This window comes from Sus scrofa, chromosome 2 (genome assembly GCF_000003025.6).
Source record: "Sus scrofa isolate TJ Tabasco breed Duroc chromosome 2, Sscrofa11.1, whole genome shotgun sequence".
NCBI classification, from domain to species: domain Eukaryota; kingdom Metazoa; phylum Chordata; class Mammalia; order Artiodactyla; family Suidae; genus Sus; species Sus scrofa.
Window position 1 is genome coordinate 15,227,738 of NC_010444.4, and position 19,024 is coordinate 15,246,761.

The window sequence follows — 19,024 nt, forward strand, 5'->3', positions numbered from 1 at the left end:
CCCAGGCCAGCCCCTGGAGCACCACCTGCCCCAGCCGGCCAGAGACTTCCTGTAGCGCAAGAGATTTATGCAAACGGGCTGGGGTGGTGATGTCACCCCAAGGGGACTATCTCCCAGCGGCAGGCCTTCGATAAAATCAGGAACTTGCGCTGGCCCTGCAATGTCAAGGGAGGGGGCTCACCCAGGGCTCCTGTAGCTCAAGGGGCAGGCCTGAGCCCTGCGCCCGCCCCGAGTCCGTCCGGCCCCCGACGGGGCGCCCCATCCCAAGGGGCTCCGCACTGGCCCCCACCGAGGCAGGGGACCTGACAGGCTCGGAGCTCGGCTGGATGTTACAGGCGTGCAAAATGGAAGGGTTTCCCCTCGTCCCCCCTGTGAGTACCGGGACTCCTCTACCAGCCCAGCCCGCGGCCCTCCGACGCCCGCCCGCCTGCCCGCCAGCCCACCAACCCGCTGGCTGCCCTCCGGCTATCAGTGGGAAGCTGGTGTTTCCTCCCAGCAGCTCCTGGCCTGAGACCCAGCGAGGGGGCCATTCGCTTCCTCGGAGCATGCCCTGGCGGGCTGAGGGCTGGGCCCACGGTGGGGCTGTGATCGGTGGGGCCTGAACGGTTATTTATAGTTGGGGCTCGGGTGGCAGGCCTGAGCCCCAGCGCAGGGTGCTGGGCTGAGGATGGTGAGGGTGGCGGCAGGGAGGTGGTGGCGGAGGAGATGAGGAGACTGGCTTGCCGGTGAGGAAGCCGGCCCCCAGGACAGTAAAGGCTCATGGGCAGGAGGCAGCAGGCCAGAGATCTCAGCCCAGGGCCTGGGTGCTCCTGGATACTGAGGCTGTCTTGAGCCTGAGTCCCCAACACCCAGGCTGGGGCCTGGCACAGAGGACATAGTTGTGGTCCTAAGGCTCTGAGCTCTGGGCCCAGGCCCTGAGTGGCGGAGGCAGGGGCCGGGGAGGCGCTGGGCTGGAGCAGTGAGGGGAGCAGAGACTGGCCATGCAGTTAGGGCTGGAGATCGGGAAGAAGAGGGCAGGAGCTGGGGTTGGAGACATCCTGCGGCTGAGATTGAGGCTGGGGTAGGGTCTGGTCAAGGGTGAGCCTGGGGTGAAGGCAGGGGCTGAGGCTGGAGGAGAAGAAGCAGGCGTCCCAGCGGTCCCCAGGGAGGGAAGGCCAGCCGTCTGGGGTGGACCCCTTCTGCTCCTGTTCTCAGTGACAGTTGCAGCCTTTGGCAGGTGTCAGACTTGGGCCTCTCTGAGAAGACCTATGTCCCTTTCCCACCCTGTCTGCCCTCAGCAGGGGTAGGGACACTTGCGGGGAGCTGGCAAGGACTTGGCAGGACCTGCCCACCTGACTCAGCTTTCCTGGCCTGGATGCAGCTCCCTTCACCACCCCCACCACCCAGCCAGGCCTCAGAGCCCCAGGGAGGCACCCCAGGTTGACATCCTGCTGTGGGGCTGTGCTACCCACAAACCCTGTGCTAGGATCCCGGCCTCCTGGGAGCCAGCCAGCCCCCACCTGGCCTGGTCCCACCCTTCTCCAACCTGGGACCAAGAGTCTGAGGGGGCAGGCAGGAGCGGATGGAGGTGGTCCTGGGAAGAGCCACCTCTGCCCTGAGAAAGCCACAGGCCCAGGGGCTCAGCCACCCTGTCTGAACCTTGACCTCTCAGTCTCTGAACCCCAGGGAGAGCTGCATAGGAGACATATCTTGGGCTTCCACACCAAACCCCTCAGCCCCTCTCCTCAGCCCAGGGGCTAGTCTGGCGTGGCTCCTGGATGGTGGGCTCCTAAGGCAGTGCTGCTCCTCAAACCAGACCCTGAGGGCCAGAGTTACTGTTGTGCAATCCTTGGGCACATACTGCGGGGGTGGGGAGAGGCCTGGTGACTGTTGGGAAGCCGGTATGCTTGTCCCTGTGCTGGGGGTGGGGGGAGGGAGTAGCCCAGGGAGGTGGGTGGATGGGAGGAGCAGGGAGGAAGAGGGTCAAGGCTCTGGCCCACGGCCCCCAAAGCCTGCCTGGGCGAATCCTGGAAATTCCATCAGTGTGACTAGCCATTGGTCATCATGGTGGCCCTGGGCCTGCCAGTGGCCTGGGCACAGGCCGTGAGAGAGGGGAGTGGGGTGCGGAAAGTGGCAGGAGGACAAGCATGTGTTCTGTGGAGTGAGTGTGCAGGAGGAATACCCTGGAAGGATATGGGTGTGAACGTGTGTGAATGCATTTGGCAGCGAGCATACGGATTCGTGTGTTAATTTGGGGGACACTATGTGTGTCTACAGGTGAGTGTAAACAGGGCTCGGGTGACGACAAGTGTGTGGATATGCCAGTTGACCCCTAGAGTGAGTGTGAATGGGTGTGAGTTCACACATGGGAGTGTGGGTGGAAGTGTGTCATGGGAGTATGAGGATGGTTGGGGGGGTAGGCGTATCGGTGTTTCGGTGTCACGGTGAAAGGGCAGACACGTAAGTTGGGACCCGGGAAAGCAGTGGACTGTGAGTGTGAAGTGACCGTGGGGCGCTGCCTGCTGTCCTCTCAGCCCTGGTTCTTTTCTGACCTCTGACCTCCAGGGTCCCTGTCACCCCCTTTCTGCAGGAGCCAAGGCTCTTGCTCCCCTGGGTCCCTGCTTTATTGTCACCTCTCCCAGTTCTAAGCAGAGGGAGAGCAGTGGGCCTGATGCAGCTGCTCAGTGTGGACATACTGGGGGGCTGCCAACCCTGCTGGGGTCTCCCTGCCACCATCCGAGTCCTGACACGCTCCTCTCTCAGCAGCCATCAGAAGACCTGGTTCCCTATGACACGGATCTCTACCAACGCCAAACGCATGAATATTACCCGTATCTCAGCAGTGATGGAGAAAGCCACAGCGGTGAGTACAGGGCCCCGCCCCGCCCCCACTTCCCCAGCCTGGCCTGCTGGGTTCTGGGCAGAGAGAAAAGACTCGTTCCTGGGGCTTCTTTGGAATTCTGAGCATAGGGGCCAGTTAGCTTTCAGGGTCAGGCATTCAGTAAGCCCCCGCCCCGCACCTCACACCCACATTCCCAGCCTGCTTTTACGGAGCATCCTTGGTGTGCCAAGGCACAGGCTTCATCTCTTGCACATTTATCTTCTTGACCAATCCTTGTGTCCTTTTGACACACGAGGAAATAGACTAAGGGGCTACGGGACTCGTACAAGGTGGCACAGCTGGTCAGGGGGTCCCAGCTCTGATGGCTCCAGGTCCAGTGTGCCCTCCTTTTTCCCTCCCCCCCAACATCCCGTCTTCCTCTCTGTTCTTGGCACCCCCTAAACCTGAGCTCCTGTTGGTGCAGCCCTGCTTCCTGCTGTGTGTGGCTAGCAGTGCTTCTCCCATGACATTTTGGGCTGGATAAGTCTATATTGTGGGGTCCGTCTTAGGCATTGTGGGGTATTTGGCAGCATCCCTGGCTTTGACCCACTAGATGCCAGCAGTACTGCCCATCAAGACACCAGAATTACCAAATGTCCCCTCTGGGGCAGAACCACCCCTATTTGAGGACTACTGACCTAAAGGAAAGGCCCTGGGCACCTCCCCTCTCACTCAGTAGGGCCGAGGCCCCCAGCTTGCTGGGGATGGGGGCGAGGATGAGGCCTGGGCCTGAGGCTTTTTCTCTCTGGGTCTGGCTGCCCCCACCAAGGCCCAGGCTTGATCCTGAAACAAATTCAGGGGAGGGGAGGAGGGCTTCGGTGCCTGGGAGCTGGGCAGGGAGCTAAGAGAGATCCCCTGACGTGGATCTTGGCATATTGCTGGGACACCCCTGAACCAAAGGCAAGGTGGCCCGGTTAATGGGTCTTCACTGGGGGATTCTCCAGTGGGTCTGATCTAGGTGGGCCAGACATCAGAGTGTCTGCAACCCCAGGGGGACAGGCATGCTGTGTGCCACAGCTGCGGAAGGTTTCATACCTGAAGACCTTATCTGGGGGCCATTCACACCTGTAGCCCCATTGTGCTGGCACACGGTTTAAACCTATAGGCCACACTCAGAGATGCCACATGTGGCGAGTCCTTATTCAGGGCCTCAACATCCAGATGCCAAAGCTTGACAAAACTTGTTTCACTGGAACTCACACCTGACGACAATTATAAAGACGATCCCTGGAAGCCACGTCTCAGGAGTAGGTAGTGAATGCTCTTCAAGGGCCTATCTGGGAATACACAGGCTTCTTTCAGGACTCCGAGGCCAGAAAGGCTTTAAAAACCACTTTTTTTTCATCCTTATAAGCTTACTTACAATTCTACATGAAATGCATTTTCTCTGTGGAAAATCCAGACAGTTTAGAGAGAGAGTCTCTCGAATTCTATCTCCAGTTCCCCCGGCCAGGATCAAGGGCTGGGTGTCCTTGACCGGAGACCAGCAGCTCACCTTTCCCCCAGGCAGTTTGGGACCTAAGACGGTCCCTCCCGGCTTGAGAACCGGCGCCCCCTGGTGGCTGCAGGCAGCAGAACAGCTCGGGTCCCAGCAAGCTCAGGGCTTGCCACCCTTCCAGCATGAGGGCTTTTTTTCCTCCTCTGGCCTGACGCCTTCTCAGCTTCACTGGGTTTGGGTGCATTTCCGTTAGGTCTATTGAAGCCTCAGTTTACCCTCCTGTAATATGGGAATGCTGTTTATATATCTAGAAATCAGCGAGGTCCAGGGCTGGCTGATGGAGTGAACACTTTAGAGAAAGCCTGTGCTTTCCTGGCTCAGGGCCCAGGCAGACCCCTTATATGCGGGTGGGTCTCTAGGAATGACTCCTAATTGGATGCCTGAGCAGCCTTTGGGGTTCTCAGACCCAATTTCTTCTTTATGGGGACTCCTCCAACGTCCCCAGGTGTCCTGGGCATGTTTTGTGCCTTCTTTTTTTTGGGGGGGTGCCCACCTCATTCAAAAATTCCCAGGCCTGGAGTTCCCATTGTGGCGCAGTGGTTAACGAATCCGACTAGGAACCATAAGGTTGCGGGTTCGGTCCCTGGCCTTGCTCAGTGGGCTAAGGATCCGGCGTTGCCGTGAGCTGTGGTGTAGGTTGCAGACGCGGCTTGGATCTCGCGTTGCTGTGGCTCTGGCGTAGGCCGGCAGCTACAGCTCTGATTGGACCCCTAGTCTGGGAACCTCCATATGCCGCAGGAGCGGCCCAAGAAATGGCAAAAAGACCAAAAAAAATAAAAAAATAAAAAATTCCCAGGCCAGAGATTGAACCCAAACCACAGCAGTAACCTATGCTACAGCAGTGACAACCCCAAGTCCTTAACCACAAGGCCACAAGGGAACTCCTGTTTTGTTCTTTCTTAATGCCTGTTGGAAAGTATTTTCTAGAGACTCAAGACTAGAGACATCCCCACCTTCTTCTACCAGTTCGGGCGTGTCCTCTGCATCTATATTTTTAGGTGGTGAGATTTAGCAAAAAGGCCCTGGGGCCAGACCTGGGTCTAGTCCTGGCTCCATCACTCACCAGTGTGTAACTTTGGAGCAGGTGACTTAACCCCTCTGAGCCTGTTTCCTCATCTACGAGCATGAAAATACTTACCTCCCAGGCTTGCAATGATTGCATGAGGTAATGTGTCATGTATGAGGTAATAGACTGAATACAAGGCCCAGTAAACTTCCAGGACATGGTCTGTTAGCTTATTGCATCCTCCCAGGCAGGGGAGATAAAGCAGCTGGGAGAGTGGAGACACACAAAACCTTCCGTGATAGATCAACCGGGTCATGTTTCGATGATCTAGATGCCAGCCAACCAGCACCCCCCCAACTCATCCATCCATCCACTCCTCTCCCATCCTCCCATTCACCCACCCGTCTACCCAGCCACACACCCATCCTTCCAACACTTACTGTCCAACCCACTTGTCCATTCATCCCCTCATTTGTCCATCCAGCAAATAGCCTCTGATTATACACTGTGTATCAGACACTGTTCTAGGCACTGGAGGTTCCATGATGAGCAGGCCAGGCTAGGCCAGGCCACTGCTCTCACAGAGCTTACAGTCCAGTGAGGAGAGAGACGACGAACAATCAAATTGACAGACATGTTCTAGAAAGTCCTATAGAAAGCAGAGTAATGTAGGCGTTTCCGTTGTAGCTCATCGGAAATGAATCCGACTAGGTATCCATGAGGATACGGGTGGATCCCTGGCCTTCGTTCAGTGGGTTAGGGATCCGGTGTTGCTGTGAGCTGTGGTGTAGGTTGCAGACGTGGCTCGGATCCCACGTTGCTGTGGGCTGTGGTGTAGGCTGGCAGCTGTAGCTCTGATCGGACCCCTAGCCTGGGAACTTCCATATGTCCCAGGTGCGGTCCTAAAAAGCACAAAAAAAAAAAAAAAAAAAAAAAAAAAAAGGCAAGCAAGCAGAGTAACGTGATTCAGAGTGTCTGGGGGGATACTTTGGGTGGGCAGGGAAGGCCTCTGAGGAAGGTGGCAGTTGAGTGGAAATCTGAGCGCAGGGAAGGAACATGAATGCAAAGATAGGCAGGTGTTCTAGGTGGAGAATAGCCGGTGCAAGAGCAGGAGGGACTCGGGCGGGACCAGAATGGCCGGTGAGCACAGGGGACAGACATGAAATGAAACCAGAGGGGTCTGCAGAGATGACACAGGGCCTGAAGGCTCTGGCAGGAGTTTGTAGCTGACATCTATTGAGAAGCCATTGGAGGGTTTTGAACAGGGGAATGACATGATCTAAATGACCGTGTGTGTGTGGGGGGGGGTGTGAAAATCTAAATAAATTATAAATGTTTAATTTTAATTATTTAAACAAATACCCATTGCAAACAATTTAAAAATACAACAGCATTATCAAGTGAGATATGCCTTCCCTCTTCTCATTGTTTTGCTTTTTTTGCTTTTTTTTAAAAAAATGAAAGTTGGTTTACATTTCTCTTCCCACTCTTACTGTTAGCACCGTGGTCTATCCTTGAAGATGTTTTACTCTACATGTGTAATCCTGTATGTTTGTAAGTGAATACCTACACGCCCGCATGTTCTAGCTATTCAGAAACGGACTGTAGTATCATGCTGTTCTGCAATTTGGTACCTTTTTTTTTCCTTTTTGGCCTCACCTCACCCGAGGCATGTGGAAATTCCTGGGCCAGGGATCCAATCCATACCACAGCAACCACCCAAACCAAGCCGCCACAGTGACAATGCCAGATCCTAATCCCACTGAGCCACAAGGGAACTCCCAATTTGATACCTTTTATGTAAACTAATCAGTCATTTCTCCATGGCATACATAGCATATCAGAGAAACTTAAAATCTATTTTTCCAGGAGTTCCCGTCGTGGCGCAGCGGAAATGAATATGGCTAGGAACCATGAGGTTGCAGGTTCGATCCCTGGCCTCGCTCAGTGGGTTAAGGATCTGGTGTTGCCTTGAGCTGTGGTGTAGGTCGCAGATTCGGCTCAGATCTGGCATTGCTGTGGCTGCGGCATAGGCCAGCTGCTGTAGTTCCGATTGGACTCCTAGCCTGGGAACCTCCGTATGCCGCAGATGTGGCCCTAAAAAGCAAAACCAAAAATCTATTTTTCCAGTCTTTCTATTACAGGGCTATGTAAATGTATATAGAAAGATTTGAAGTAGACTTAGAACAGTATTTATTTATTCATTCACAAACATTTACTGAGTACCTTCTGTATGCTAGGCGGAAATGAACCTAGCTTGATTTTTTTTTACTTTGCGATATTATCTATTCATCAGTACTATGAAAGATCAGAATTTGACTCTCTAGTTATTTACAACACACACACACACTTCTCCACACATCCTAAAATATTTACAGTAACTTTTCCCCCCTTTTTTTCGTTTTGTTGCTATAATTGACATACAACATAAGTGTGTAAGTTTAAGGTGTGACAGGAGTTCCCATCATGGCTCAGTGGATTACAAACCTGGCTAGAATCCATGAGGACTCGGGTTCAATCCCTGGTCCCTCTCAGTGGGTTAAGCTGTGTTGTAGGTCGCAGATGTGGCTCGGATCCTGCATTGCTATGGCTGTGGTGTCGGTTGGCAGCTGCAGCTCTGATTGGACTCCTAGCCTGAGAACTGGAAGGTGCAGCCTTAAAAAGGAGACAAAAAAGAAGCAAAGAAAAAAAAATTTTAAGGTGTGACAGCATAATCACTTCACACACGTGTGAATTTGTGAAATGATTGCCACAACAGTGTAGTTAATATCCATCCCTTCATGTAAAACTGAATCTCTTTGTTGAACAGCAGAAATTATCACAACCTTGTAAATCAACTATACTTCAGTAAATTTTTTTAAAAAAATGAAAAAAAAAACAACCTGCACACACAAAAAATCAAATCAAATCAAATAATAAAAAATAAATAAATAATTTTTAAAAATCTATCCCTTCATATAGTTACAGAAATTCCTTTTTTCCCCTTGTGGTAAGAACTTTTAGGGGCTACCCCCTTAACTTATGAATGTACCAGACAGACGTGTTAGCTAGAGTCATCTTATGCATTACATCCCCAGGACTTAGCGATCTTACCACTGGAAGTTTGCACCCTAGACCCATCATCCAACTTCCCCCACCCCCACCCCCTGCCTTTGGCAACCACAAATCTGATCTCCTTTTCTGAGTCTAGTTTTTTATTTTAGATTCCACCCAAAAGTGAGATCATCAAGCATTTGTCTTCCTCTGCATTGTAACTTTTGTTAAATCAAGATCTGAGTTTTCCATTATTAGGGCTGTGTGGATATTAGCCACAGCTGAGCCACGTGGCGTGTTTTGATTACTTGTACTTTGCACCGCTGTGTTTTGGAGGGGCCGTGTGGCAGGGAGAGGGACCCCTCATTCCGGAACCAGGCTCTGGGTGGGGGTGACGATAGGCATTTCACCCTCTGTGCCTCAGTTTCTTATTAATGATACCTACTTCATGTGATTGCTGTAAGGGTAGAGTTACTATATGTAAAACACTTAGAACAGTGAATGCTTAAGGATTTGCTGTTCTTATCATTACAGTCTAAGAAAGGATGTGTGGGAAGTAAGGTTTTGTTGCTTTTGTTTGCTTTCCCTGGTATCTTTATGCTCCCACTTGTAATTTGGCTGTGCGTTGAAATCTAGATTGAAAATCATTTTTTTCACCGTAGAAACTGAAAGCATTTTTCTACTCTCTTCTGGTTACTAGAGCTTTTCTTAGGAAATCTGATGTCTTTCCATGTCCTCTTTTTGAATGTAACCAAGTTGGGGTTTTGTTTATTTTTCTGTTTGTTTAGTTCTATTTTGTCTCTCTGGATGATTTCAGACCTTCTTCCAATACCTAGTGATTCCACAGAATGGGCCTTGAAAAAGATCACTCTGGGGGTTCTCTTGTGGCTCAGTGGGTTAAGGATCTGACATTGTCACTGCAGAGGCTCAGGGCAGATCCCTGGCCTGGGATCTTCCACATGCCATGGGTGTGGCTAAAAGACAAGACAAAAAAAAAAAAAAAAAAAAAGATGACTCTGGCTGGTGTGTGGAGAATAGATGGAGCAGAGGCAGGAGTAGGAACTGGGCAAAGCACAGTAGGAAACCACGGGGACCATCCAGGAGAGAGAGGATGGTTGCTCAGACAAGGGTGATGGTCTGAGAGGCAGAAAGGAGGGGACAGATTCAGGATAGATTCTGAAGGTAGGGCTCAGAGAATTTGCCATTTATTCTTATTATTTTTTTTAATTGTGGTAAAACACACAGAACATAAAATTGACTATCTTAACCAATCTCAAAGGTACAGTTCAGTGGCATTAAGTACCTTCATATTGTTGGGCCACCATCACCACCGTCCACCTCCAGACTTCTTTTCATCTGAATTTGAGACTGAATTTCTCTATCAATTAAACAGTAACTCCCCTTGCCCCCTCCCCTCAGCCCTTGGCAACCGCCTTTGTACTTTCTGTGTCTATGGATTTGGCTATACACTAAGTACCTCACATTAGTGGAATCATTCAGTTTTTCTCTTTTCGTGACTGGCTTATTTTATTTAGCATATAATGTCCTCAAGATTCATTCATGTTGCAAGCATATATCAGAATTTCTTTCCTTTTAAGGGTGAAAATATTCCACCATGTGTACATACCCATTCATCTGATGATGGCCTCGTGGGTTGCTTCTACCTTTTGGCTGTAATGCTGCTGTGAACATGGGTACACAAATATCTCTTTGAGATCCTGCTTTTAGGTCTTTTGGGGTACACACCCAGAAGTGGAATTGGGTAATTCTACTTTTAGTTTTTTGAGGAACTGCCATATTGTTTTTCATAGTGGCTGCACCATTTTACATTCCCACCAACAGGGTACAGGGGTTCCCTTTCTCCACATTTTTTTCCCTTTCTCAACACTTTTTGTTTTCTTTCTGGGGCTGCACCTGAAGCATATGGAAACTTCCAAGCTAGGAGTCGAATTGGAGCTGTAGCTGACAGCCTACACCTCAGCTCACAGTCATGCAGGATCCCTAACCCACTGAGCATGGCCTGCGATTGAACCCACATCCCCATGAATACTCGTTGGGTTCGTTAACCCCTGAGCCACAATGGGAACGCCAACACTTTCTGTTTTTAATTTTTAAAATGTTTTATTATAGTTGATTTACAATGTTCTGTTGATCTTTCCTGCATAGCAATACCAACGCTTGTTATTTTCTGGTTTTTGATTATAACCATCCTAATTGGAGTGATAGGATTTGCTATTTGCAGTGGGATTGATGAAGGAAATAGAGCTCCAAAGCATGACCTTTCTCTCCATCCTTCCATCTTTCCACTCATTCATCTTTTCACATCACAGACTATCCACCAATTCATGCACACAGCCGTCCAGTCCGCCACTCAATCACTTTTCCCATTGTCCTCCCCCCACCACCGAACCCTCCATTCATCTCCCCCTGACTTACCCAGCTAATAAATATACACTAAGTGTCTTTTATAGGCCAGGCACATTGCTAGGTGTTGTGGAATGAATAAAACACATGTCCTGCCAGATTTATCTTTAATAAGGGGAACAGCTAAAAAATCTCAATAATTAGGATACAGTGTAGAAAGTAACAAGGAGCCTGGAACTCTCCTGCTTTCTGGGTCCTCAGTTTCCACATCTGAACAATTTGCAGGACAGCTGGGCTTAATGAGCCCTTGTCCAATGGTCTGTGGTTTCCTTCTAAGATGTTTTTCTCTGCCTTCTCAGCCTTTGCTTTCTTAATTTCTCAAATTCTTTCTCTGTCTTGATCTTACTTCTCCTCCCCTGGGGAGAGCCCTCACTTCAGGCTGGGTTTTCTGCTCTGAGGAGATAAGGTCAACTAAATGATACTTAAATCTTGAATTTTTTTTTGTGTGGGATTGTTTTGAATATCATTTTGTTTTTGTCCTGGTGACATATAGGTATTAGTGACACCAAAAAAAAAAAAAAATGAGTAAGAATAGGAATGTGTGGGTAGGACTTTGGTCTGGGATTGGGAGCTGGTTTAGAGGGAAGAAATGAAAGCTATTGATGAATGGATCATTGTTGGTTGGATAAATGAAGGTTCAATGATGGATGGATCATGGATGGATAGATTATGGATGAATGGGTGGATGATGGATGGATGATGGTTGGGTAGTGGGTGGATGATGGATGGATGATGGTTGGGTAGTGGGTGGATGATGGATGGATGATGGTTGGGTAGTGGGTGGATGATGGATGGATGATGGTTGGGTAGTGGGTGGATGATGGATGGATGATGGTTGGGTGATGGATGGATAGATGATGGGTGGATGATGTTCGCTGATGGGTGGCTGAAGGATGGATGATGAATGATGGATGAGGGGAAATGATGGTAGACAGATGGGTGGCTAAGAGCAGTCTATAAATTCTGACACCATGGATCTTACGTAAAGCTTTCATGAGCAATCTTGTTCCTCAGAGTGGTATGGTATATAGTGGCAAGAGTTCAGTGCCTGGAGTCATACACAGGAATGTTTAGATCCTGACTCTACCAACGACTGCCTATAGCCAAGGAACTTAACCTCGTTGAGTCATGGTTTCCTCATGCTGCAGCTGCCACCTTCTCAGAGTTAAGGTCAGAATTAAATGAGATAATGTGGATTAAGTACTTAGCACAGTGCCTTGTACATAAAAAAACCCCACTAAAATTAACTGTTATTGGTCATTTAATCAAGCACTGACTGAGGGCTGGTACGTATTGGGTGCCTAACAGGTTGTAGACAGGAGGATCCAGTGCTCGCTCCAGATACACAAATACACTTATTCTTTTGAGAAGCAGAAAGTCATGCTAAGGGGGCGTAAATTTTAGGATGGCCTGGGTGGCCTACTGAAGCGACAGAAAGGGATTTAGCAATGCCTTCCTAAACAGTCAGCCAGAAATGAGGTCCAAAGAGCCCAGGAGTGCTGACCTTTGCATGCGGATGGACTCCTGGCATTGCGTTCCTTCAGAGGGCCTCATCCTTGGGTCATCTCTGCCTACCAGACAGTGTTGCTTACAAAATTGCCTGAACACTCAAATCTAGGGTAAAGGCAAGGTTTCTGTTTGGCCTTTTGAAACCTTAATAGTAACCCCAAAGTCTCAGTTGCAGCTTTCAGGGGACCCTGGAGCAAGATTCCAGAGCCTTAGTGAGTACAGGGGTCTCCTTAGGATCCAGTTAAAGGCCAGAATCCCAGGTCTCCTCTCGGCGCTGCAGATTCTGTGGGTCTCCAATGGGCCCCAAACCTGCAGGCTTTTCAAACTCTGGAAGTAATTCTGATGAGGATGTACTCGGGCTGAACCCGCCAAGGTGAGCCTCAGTGGAGCTGGAAGAGAGGTGGGGAGCAGGACAGAAAGAGAGCACTCAGGGGCCCTCCAACCCCGGAACTGGAGTAGGTGTGAGGATGTGGGGGCTGGTGGGCAGAAGAAGGCAAAAGTGGGCAGAAGAAAGATCTGGGCAGGAGTTCCTGCTGTGGTGCAATGGGATTAGCGCCATCTCTGGAGCACTGCGATGCAGGTTCAATCCCCAGACCAGCATAGTGGGCTAGGGACTCAGCGTTCCCAGGTGAGCTATAGGTCGCAGCTGTGGCTCAGGTTCAGATCTGATCCCAGGCCAGGGAATTCCATCTGCCACAGGGCAGCCCCCACCCCTCCAAAAAAATTTCTGGACACTTTAAGCTGGCCAGGAGAAGGCAAAAATGGGACAATGCCAGGAGAAGGGATGGAGGGCAAAGCTACAGCTAAAGAGGAACCTGGTTCTGCTCACCAAATCTCAGAGCCCCAAAGAGCCTGCCTCTGAAAAACAGAGCTCAGAGTTCCCTGGTGGCTCAGCAGGTTAAGGATCGGGCATTGTCACTGTTGTGGCTTGGGTCACTGCTGTGGCACAGGTTTGATCTCTGGCCCAGGAACTTCTGCATGCTGTGGACATAGCAAAAACAAAAAACCAAAAACCAAAGACAGAGCCAACTCCCACAGCAAGTGGAGAATTTACAGATTAAGTGTTGTTTTGTTTTGTTTTCCTTTCAGATTTAGATAATTTTGTGGAGTAGAGTCAGAGTTCTTAGGAAAGTAGGAGTTCCCTGGTGGCTCATTGGGTTAGGATCCAGCCTTGTCACTGCTGTGGCTTAGGTCATTGCTGTGGCATGGGTTTGAGCCTGGCTCGGGAATGTCCACATGCCGTGGGCATGGCCAAAAAAAAAAAGAAACTAGGATTCATTCATTCATTCATTCATTCAGGAAGTGTTTACTGAGTGCCTGCTGCATCCAAGTGCTGGAAATACCACAGTGAAAAAAAACAGTGCCTGTCCTGCAACACTGGGGCACCCACTCCAGCCTCTGGGAGAGAATGACATCCGGGGCCCCTCAAACAATTTCTTGAGGCCACCAACTAGGATGGCAGGGAGCAGGGGAATGAGGGATGGAGAAGAACAAACGCAAATTAAAGCATCTGCTGTTTGCTCAAGTGATTTAGGCTCTTTAGAATAAAACAGTAATAATCACTACAATGATGATGACAGTTAATGTTTATTGAGTTTGACTCTGTGCCAGGTCTTACTCTAAGCGCTTTGCAGGCATTAGCTCATTTAATCCTCACGGCAAGCCTATGAGATAGGGGTCACTCAGGGGTCAGTGGCAGAGCCAGGACTGGAACTCAGCTCTGCTCCATATCATGTACTTTCTCCCCCCATGTCACGCAGCCTCGTGGAAGTGGGAGTCTGGCTTGTGGGTTCAAATGATTCCACATGTGGATGAGACCTCGGTAACCAAGCACTCAGTTGGGTCTCTGACTTTTGCAGTGGGGAATCTGAGGCTCAGAGAGGTAGAATATCTTGCCCAGGGTCACATGGCTAGGCCACCAAGAGGCAGGATTTGAAAGCGAGCCTTCTGATAACCAGTGCAGAGCCAAAAACAACGCATTTCATAGGGAGGTATGAGTGAGTGTGTGTTTCTGAGAGAGAAAGAGAAAGTGGGAGACAGACAGGCCCACACCCACACATGAGGCTGGCGAAGGTCCCCCTGCAGGGCCATGTGCGTGTCACAGAGACACCGTCCCGTCTTGGCATCCTGTACACTCCCTCTTTGGGTCACAGGAGAAAAATCCCTCTTGTCACTTTGTCACCACATCTCCTTTTAGACACCAAATTGTACCCAGGAAGTCCTCTGACATGTGGCAGTTTTTGTTCCTGGAAAAGGTGTCCAGAGAAACCAAGTTGAAGACCAGCTCCAGTCCCAGGCAGGGCTCCCCGTGGCATGTAGCTGTTCCCTAAACTCGAACCCACCCCACCGCAGACGCTGAAAGCACCCACGAGGGAGTTTCCGGGAAAGCCTTAGGTCCTGGCAACCTCACTGGAACCCGGGGGCAGCTGCCCAAGGGCATGGCTTTGAAGGGGCAGCACTGGGGGCCTGGACAAGTTCTGGTGTGTGAGGCATGTCAGCCCTGTGACTCTGCAGTCACACCTTGGCTGTGTGACAAGACCATGTGCTGTGACTGTGGGCAGCCAGTCAGCTCAGGAACCACGGCTATGTCCTTACGGGGAGGAGAGGGGACTCAGCATTCCCCAAGGGCCCATTCTAGGGCTAGAAGGTTTTACAAGTATGAACTCATTTATACCTTCCAGTAACTTTTTTTTTTTTTTTTTTGCTTTTTAGGGGTGCACCCATGTCATATGGTAGTTCCCAGGCTAGGGGATGAATCAGAGCTGTAGCTGCTGGCCTATGCCACAGCCCCAGCAACACCAGATCTGAGCCACGTCTGTGACCTACACCACAGCTCATGGCAACACTGGATCCTTTAACTGACTGCTCAGGGCCAGGGCTCAAAACCTCATCCTCAAGGATACTAGCAGGGTTCGTTATTGCTGAGCCAAAATAGGAACTCCACCCAGTAACTATTATCCCCATTTTGCAGGTGAATCAACTGAGGCCAGAGGGGTCTGTGCCTGAGGTCACACAGAAAGTAAATGACAGAGCCAGGATTCGGACTTTTTGGCTCAAAAGCCTGTGTCCTTGTGATCACATGGGAGGCGGGGTAGAATGGTTGCTGAGAACAAAGGCTGTGCCTCAGACCTGGGTCCCGCTCTGCCACCAATGAGGCCTTGGAGCTTGGTTGTGTTGTGTAGCCCCCAAGCCGCAGTGTCCTCATCTATAGAATGTGGGTGGGAAAGTAACAGGGTGGGAGGCGAGATGATTCATGTCAACTTGCAGCCCAGCCTGGTCCGTGGAAAGAGCCCCGCACGGCCAGGCGTTATGGTTTGACGATCTTGCCTTTCCCGCTCCGCTCACCCACACGGCCCTGCCATCCCCGCAGACCATTACTGGGACTTCCACCCGCACCACGTGCACAGCGAGTTCGAGAGCTTCGCCGAGAACCACTTCACGGAGCTGCAGAGTGTGCAGCCCCCCCAGCTGCAGCAGCTCTACCGCCACATGGAGCTGGAGCAGATGCACGTGCTCGACACCCCCATGGCACCCACCCATGCCAGCCTCGGCCACCAGGTGCGTGCAGCGCCACCCGCCCAGCCCGGCCCAGCCCGCAGCCTGTGGTAAGGCCGGCGCTTCGCAGGAAGCTGACACAGGCTCTTACTCAACTCGGCTTCCTGCCCCACAGCGCCAACGGCGGCGGGAGCCTCAACGGCTGTCTTCTGACCCCCGACTGACCTCGTGACCCTACACCTCTTATCTCCTCTCACCCCACCATGGAGAGAGGCCAGATAATTCCCACACCCCTACTGATCCTCTCCACCCTGATGGCCTTGTCATAGGCCCTCCTGACCCCCACTGGCCAAAGCCCCCATCAGTGGCCCTTCATGGATCCGGCATGCAGGTCACTGAGCCTTGACCTCCTGGCTTCTCCCTCTCCCCACTGACCACCCCCCTCAGCTGCACCAACTCTAATCCCAGTGACCTCTGTTGACCTCTACCATCCTCACTGTCCTCCATCACCCCTTCAGGCACTTGTCACCCACCTATTAAACCCCACTCACTCTGGTGCCCAACTCTCCAGCACCTCCTCCCCCCCGGGCTGCTGCGGGGGGCCCACGGCATATGAGAAAAAGATGCCCCTTCCCCTGGCCACGCAGCCCCGAACCAGGGGAGTGAGTGGGGGTTTCAGCAGCCACTCCTCCCCACAACCTGGCCCCTCTGTGTGGTGACCCTGCCCGACCCCACAACCCACCTTTCTCCCGCATGCTCTGCCTCTTGCTGGCCTCCCATTTCAGCATCCCCTCTTCTCTCACCCAGCTGACCCCCTACCTGGCAGCGCTGAGCTTTGAACTGTCCCTCACTGACCTCAACCCTCTTTCGGCCACCTTCCCAGGTTTCCTACCTACCCCGGATGTGCCTCCCGTACCCCTCCCTGTCCCCGGCCCAGCCCAGCTCGGATGAGGAGGAGGGCGAGCGGCAGAGCCCCCCACTGGAAGTGTCTGACGGGGAGGCCGACGGCCTGGAGCCAGGGCCTGGCCTCCTGCACGGGGAGACAGGTAGGGGGATGCCCAGAGCCAGCCTGGACCCAGCCCGGGCCCGGTTTCATGCCCACCTCGGCCCAAGCCGGCGGACGTGGCAGGGAGGCCATAGAGCTGAGAGTACGTGTGTGTGCGTGCGCGTGTGCGAGCGTTTGCCAGTGTGTTTCGGGGGAGTGCCTGTGAGTGTCTCTGCGCACGTCTGAGCACAGGCGCTGTAGCGAGGTGTGCGCACGCGCGCCAGCGTAGTCCTTCCGAAGCTACCATTGGGGCGGGGCGGGGCGGGGCGGGGCGGGGCGGGGCGGTACCATGTGGAGGGAGCTTGGCGGGCTGGGTGCGGGAGTGCGCGCTGACCACCTCCGGCCGCAGGCAGCAAGAAGAAGATCCGCCTGTATCAGTTCCTGCTGGACCTGCTGCGCAGCGGCGACATGAAGGACAGCATCTGGTGGGTGGACAAGGACAAGGGCACCTTCCAGTTTTCGTCCAAGCACAAGGAGGCGCTGGCGCACCGCTGGGGCATCCAGAAGGGCAACCGCAAGAAGATGACCTACCAGAAGATGGCTCGCGCGCTGCGCAACTACGGCAAGACGGGCGAGGTCAAGAAGGTCAAGAAGAAGCTCACCTACCAGTTCAGCGGGGAGGTGCTGGGCCGCGGGGCCCTGGTCGAGCGGCGCCACCCACCCCACTGAGCCCAGCCCCAAGCCCGCCGGGCCGCCAGGTCTCCCCGCTGGCCATAGCATTAACCCCTCGCCCGGCTGGACACAGGGGGGAAGCTTCCAGGGGCCAGGGGCAGGACTGTGGCGGGCCTCTCCGCCCAGCCCCTCCTCCTCTAAGACCCCTATCCACACCCTTGCTTCGCCTCCCACCAGGACTCCAGCCCCGGCTCCAGAAGGCCGCCTGGGCGTCTGGCCTCAGCGAAGGGTCAGCTTGCTTAGTACTAGCAGTACTTCCTTGGGAGTTCGAAGTCATCTTATTCGTGTAAATTGAATCCTTCTCCTCTTTAAGCATCCCTCCCTCCCTCCCCACACCTTTCCCCCATCAGCTTCCTGAAAAAACAAAACATTAAAGTTATTCTCAGTGAGTCCTCTTGTAGTACAGAGTCTCTTTTGAAATGTTTTGTGGGAGCACCCGTTGTGGCTCAGTGGGTTAAGAACCCAACATGGTGTCTGTGAGGATGTGGGTTGAAGATCTCATGTTGCTGCAGGCTGCAGTGTAGGTCACAGAGGTGTTTTGGATCTGGTGTCATGGCTGTGGGTTAGGCCGACAGCTGTGGCTCTGATTCAGCCCCTAGCCTGGGAGCTTTCATATGTGTCAGGTGTCATATGTGTCAGGTGTGGGGAAAAAAAATGTTTTGTGCACCTTGTCTGCCCCCCCACCCCCCGCCATCTGATATGTCTTTTCCTCATTTGTCCCTCGGGCATTTACTAAGGATCCTTTCCAATGCTGGACACTGGGGACATGAGGACAGATGACACATTGTACCTGACCAGGATTTAGAGCCTGTGGATGGAAGAGTCCTCAGTTGTTCTTAGGCAAATAAATCATTAAAAAGCCCTCTGCAACGAATAAATTTTTTTTAGATGCCTCCATGAGCCTTAAGCTTATAAGCTGTAGGCTATGACCCTAGTGATGATTATAATAATAATAATGGCAACAACACTGGATTTTTTGGCCATTTTATTACATGTCATCCCTGAGGAGTGGTATCTAATAGCATCCCATTTTATAAACTGAAAAACTGAGGCTCTTAGAGGTCAAATAGTTTGTCCTAGTTCACACCACGAGTAAGGGGTGGGCTGGATCCCATCCCACGTGGGCTGCTACGTCATTGTAATGTGAGAAGCTTCACGTGTCTGCGAGAGGGTAACCCGTAGCTCGTAGCTCGGTCAGGAGCAGGAATTAAGCCCCAGAGCTCTTGTCAGCTGCAGTGTCCTCATGGGATCCTTGCCAGCAGGACCCTGGTACAAGCGAACCTCTCGAGTGTACCCTTGTGTCTGGTCCCTCTGGCTTAGAGCCTATGGCAGGGGAGAGACAGAAAAAGATGATCAGGGAAACCTGTAAGCTCTTGCTTCCAACAGTAGCAAGAAGAGGCAGCCAACAGTGTGGGACTGAGGAACTTTGCTCAGCAGCCTGCAGACCTCAGAGAACCCAGATTCTGGGGCCATTCCTGTTGG

General features: G+C 52.0%; 1 protein-coding gene across 2 annotated transcripts; it reads left to right on the forward strand.

The window, feature by feature from the left end:
• Window positions 113-17,942, forward strand: SPI1 (Spi-1 proto-oncogene). 2 transcript variants are annotated; one of them, XM_005660921.3, is made up of 5 exons: window positions 113-371; window positions 2,743-2,842; window positions 15,701-15,888; window positions 16,709-16,871; window positions 17,220-17,942. In XM_005660921.3, exons 1-5 carry the CDS (start codon window positions 327-329, stop codon window positions 17,537-17,539), a joined length of 816 nt encoding a protein of 271 aa, XP_005660978.1. In that variant the 5' UTR covers window positions 113-326; the 3' UTR covers window positions 17,540-17,942.

Excerpts from the sequence above, each read along its gene's own strand:
- SPI1 (XM_005660921.3), top strand. The coding sequence starts at position 327 with ATGTTACAGGCGTGCAAAATGGAAGGGTTTCCCCTCGTCCCCCCT. Across the intron at positions 2,843-15,700 it reads TGATGGAGAAAGCCACAGCG|ACCATTACTGGGACTTCCAC; the intron begins GTGAGTACAGGG and ends CCATCCCCGCAG. Across the intron at positions 16,872-17,219 it reads CCTCCTGCACGGGGAGACAG|GCAGCAAGAAGAAGATCCGC; the intron begins GTAGGGGGATGC and ends CTCCGGCCGCAG.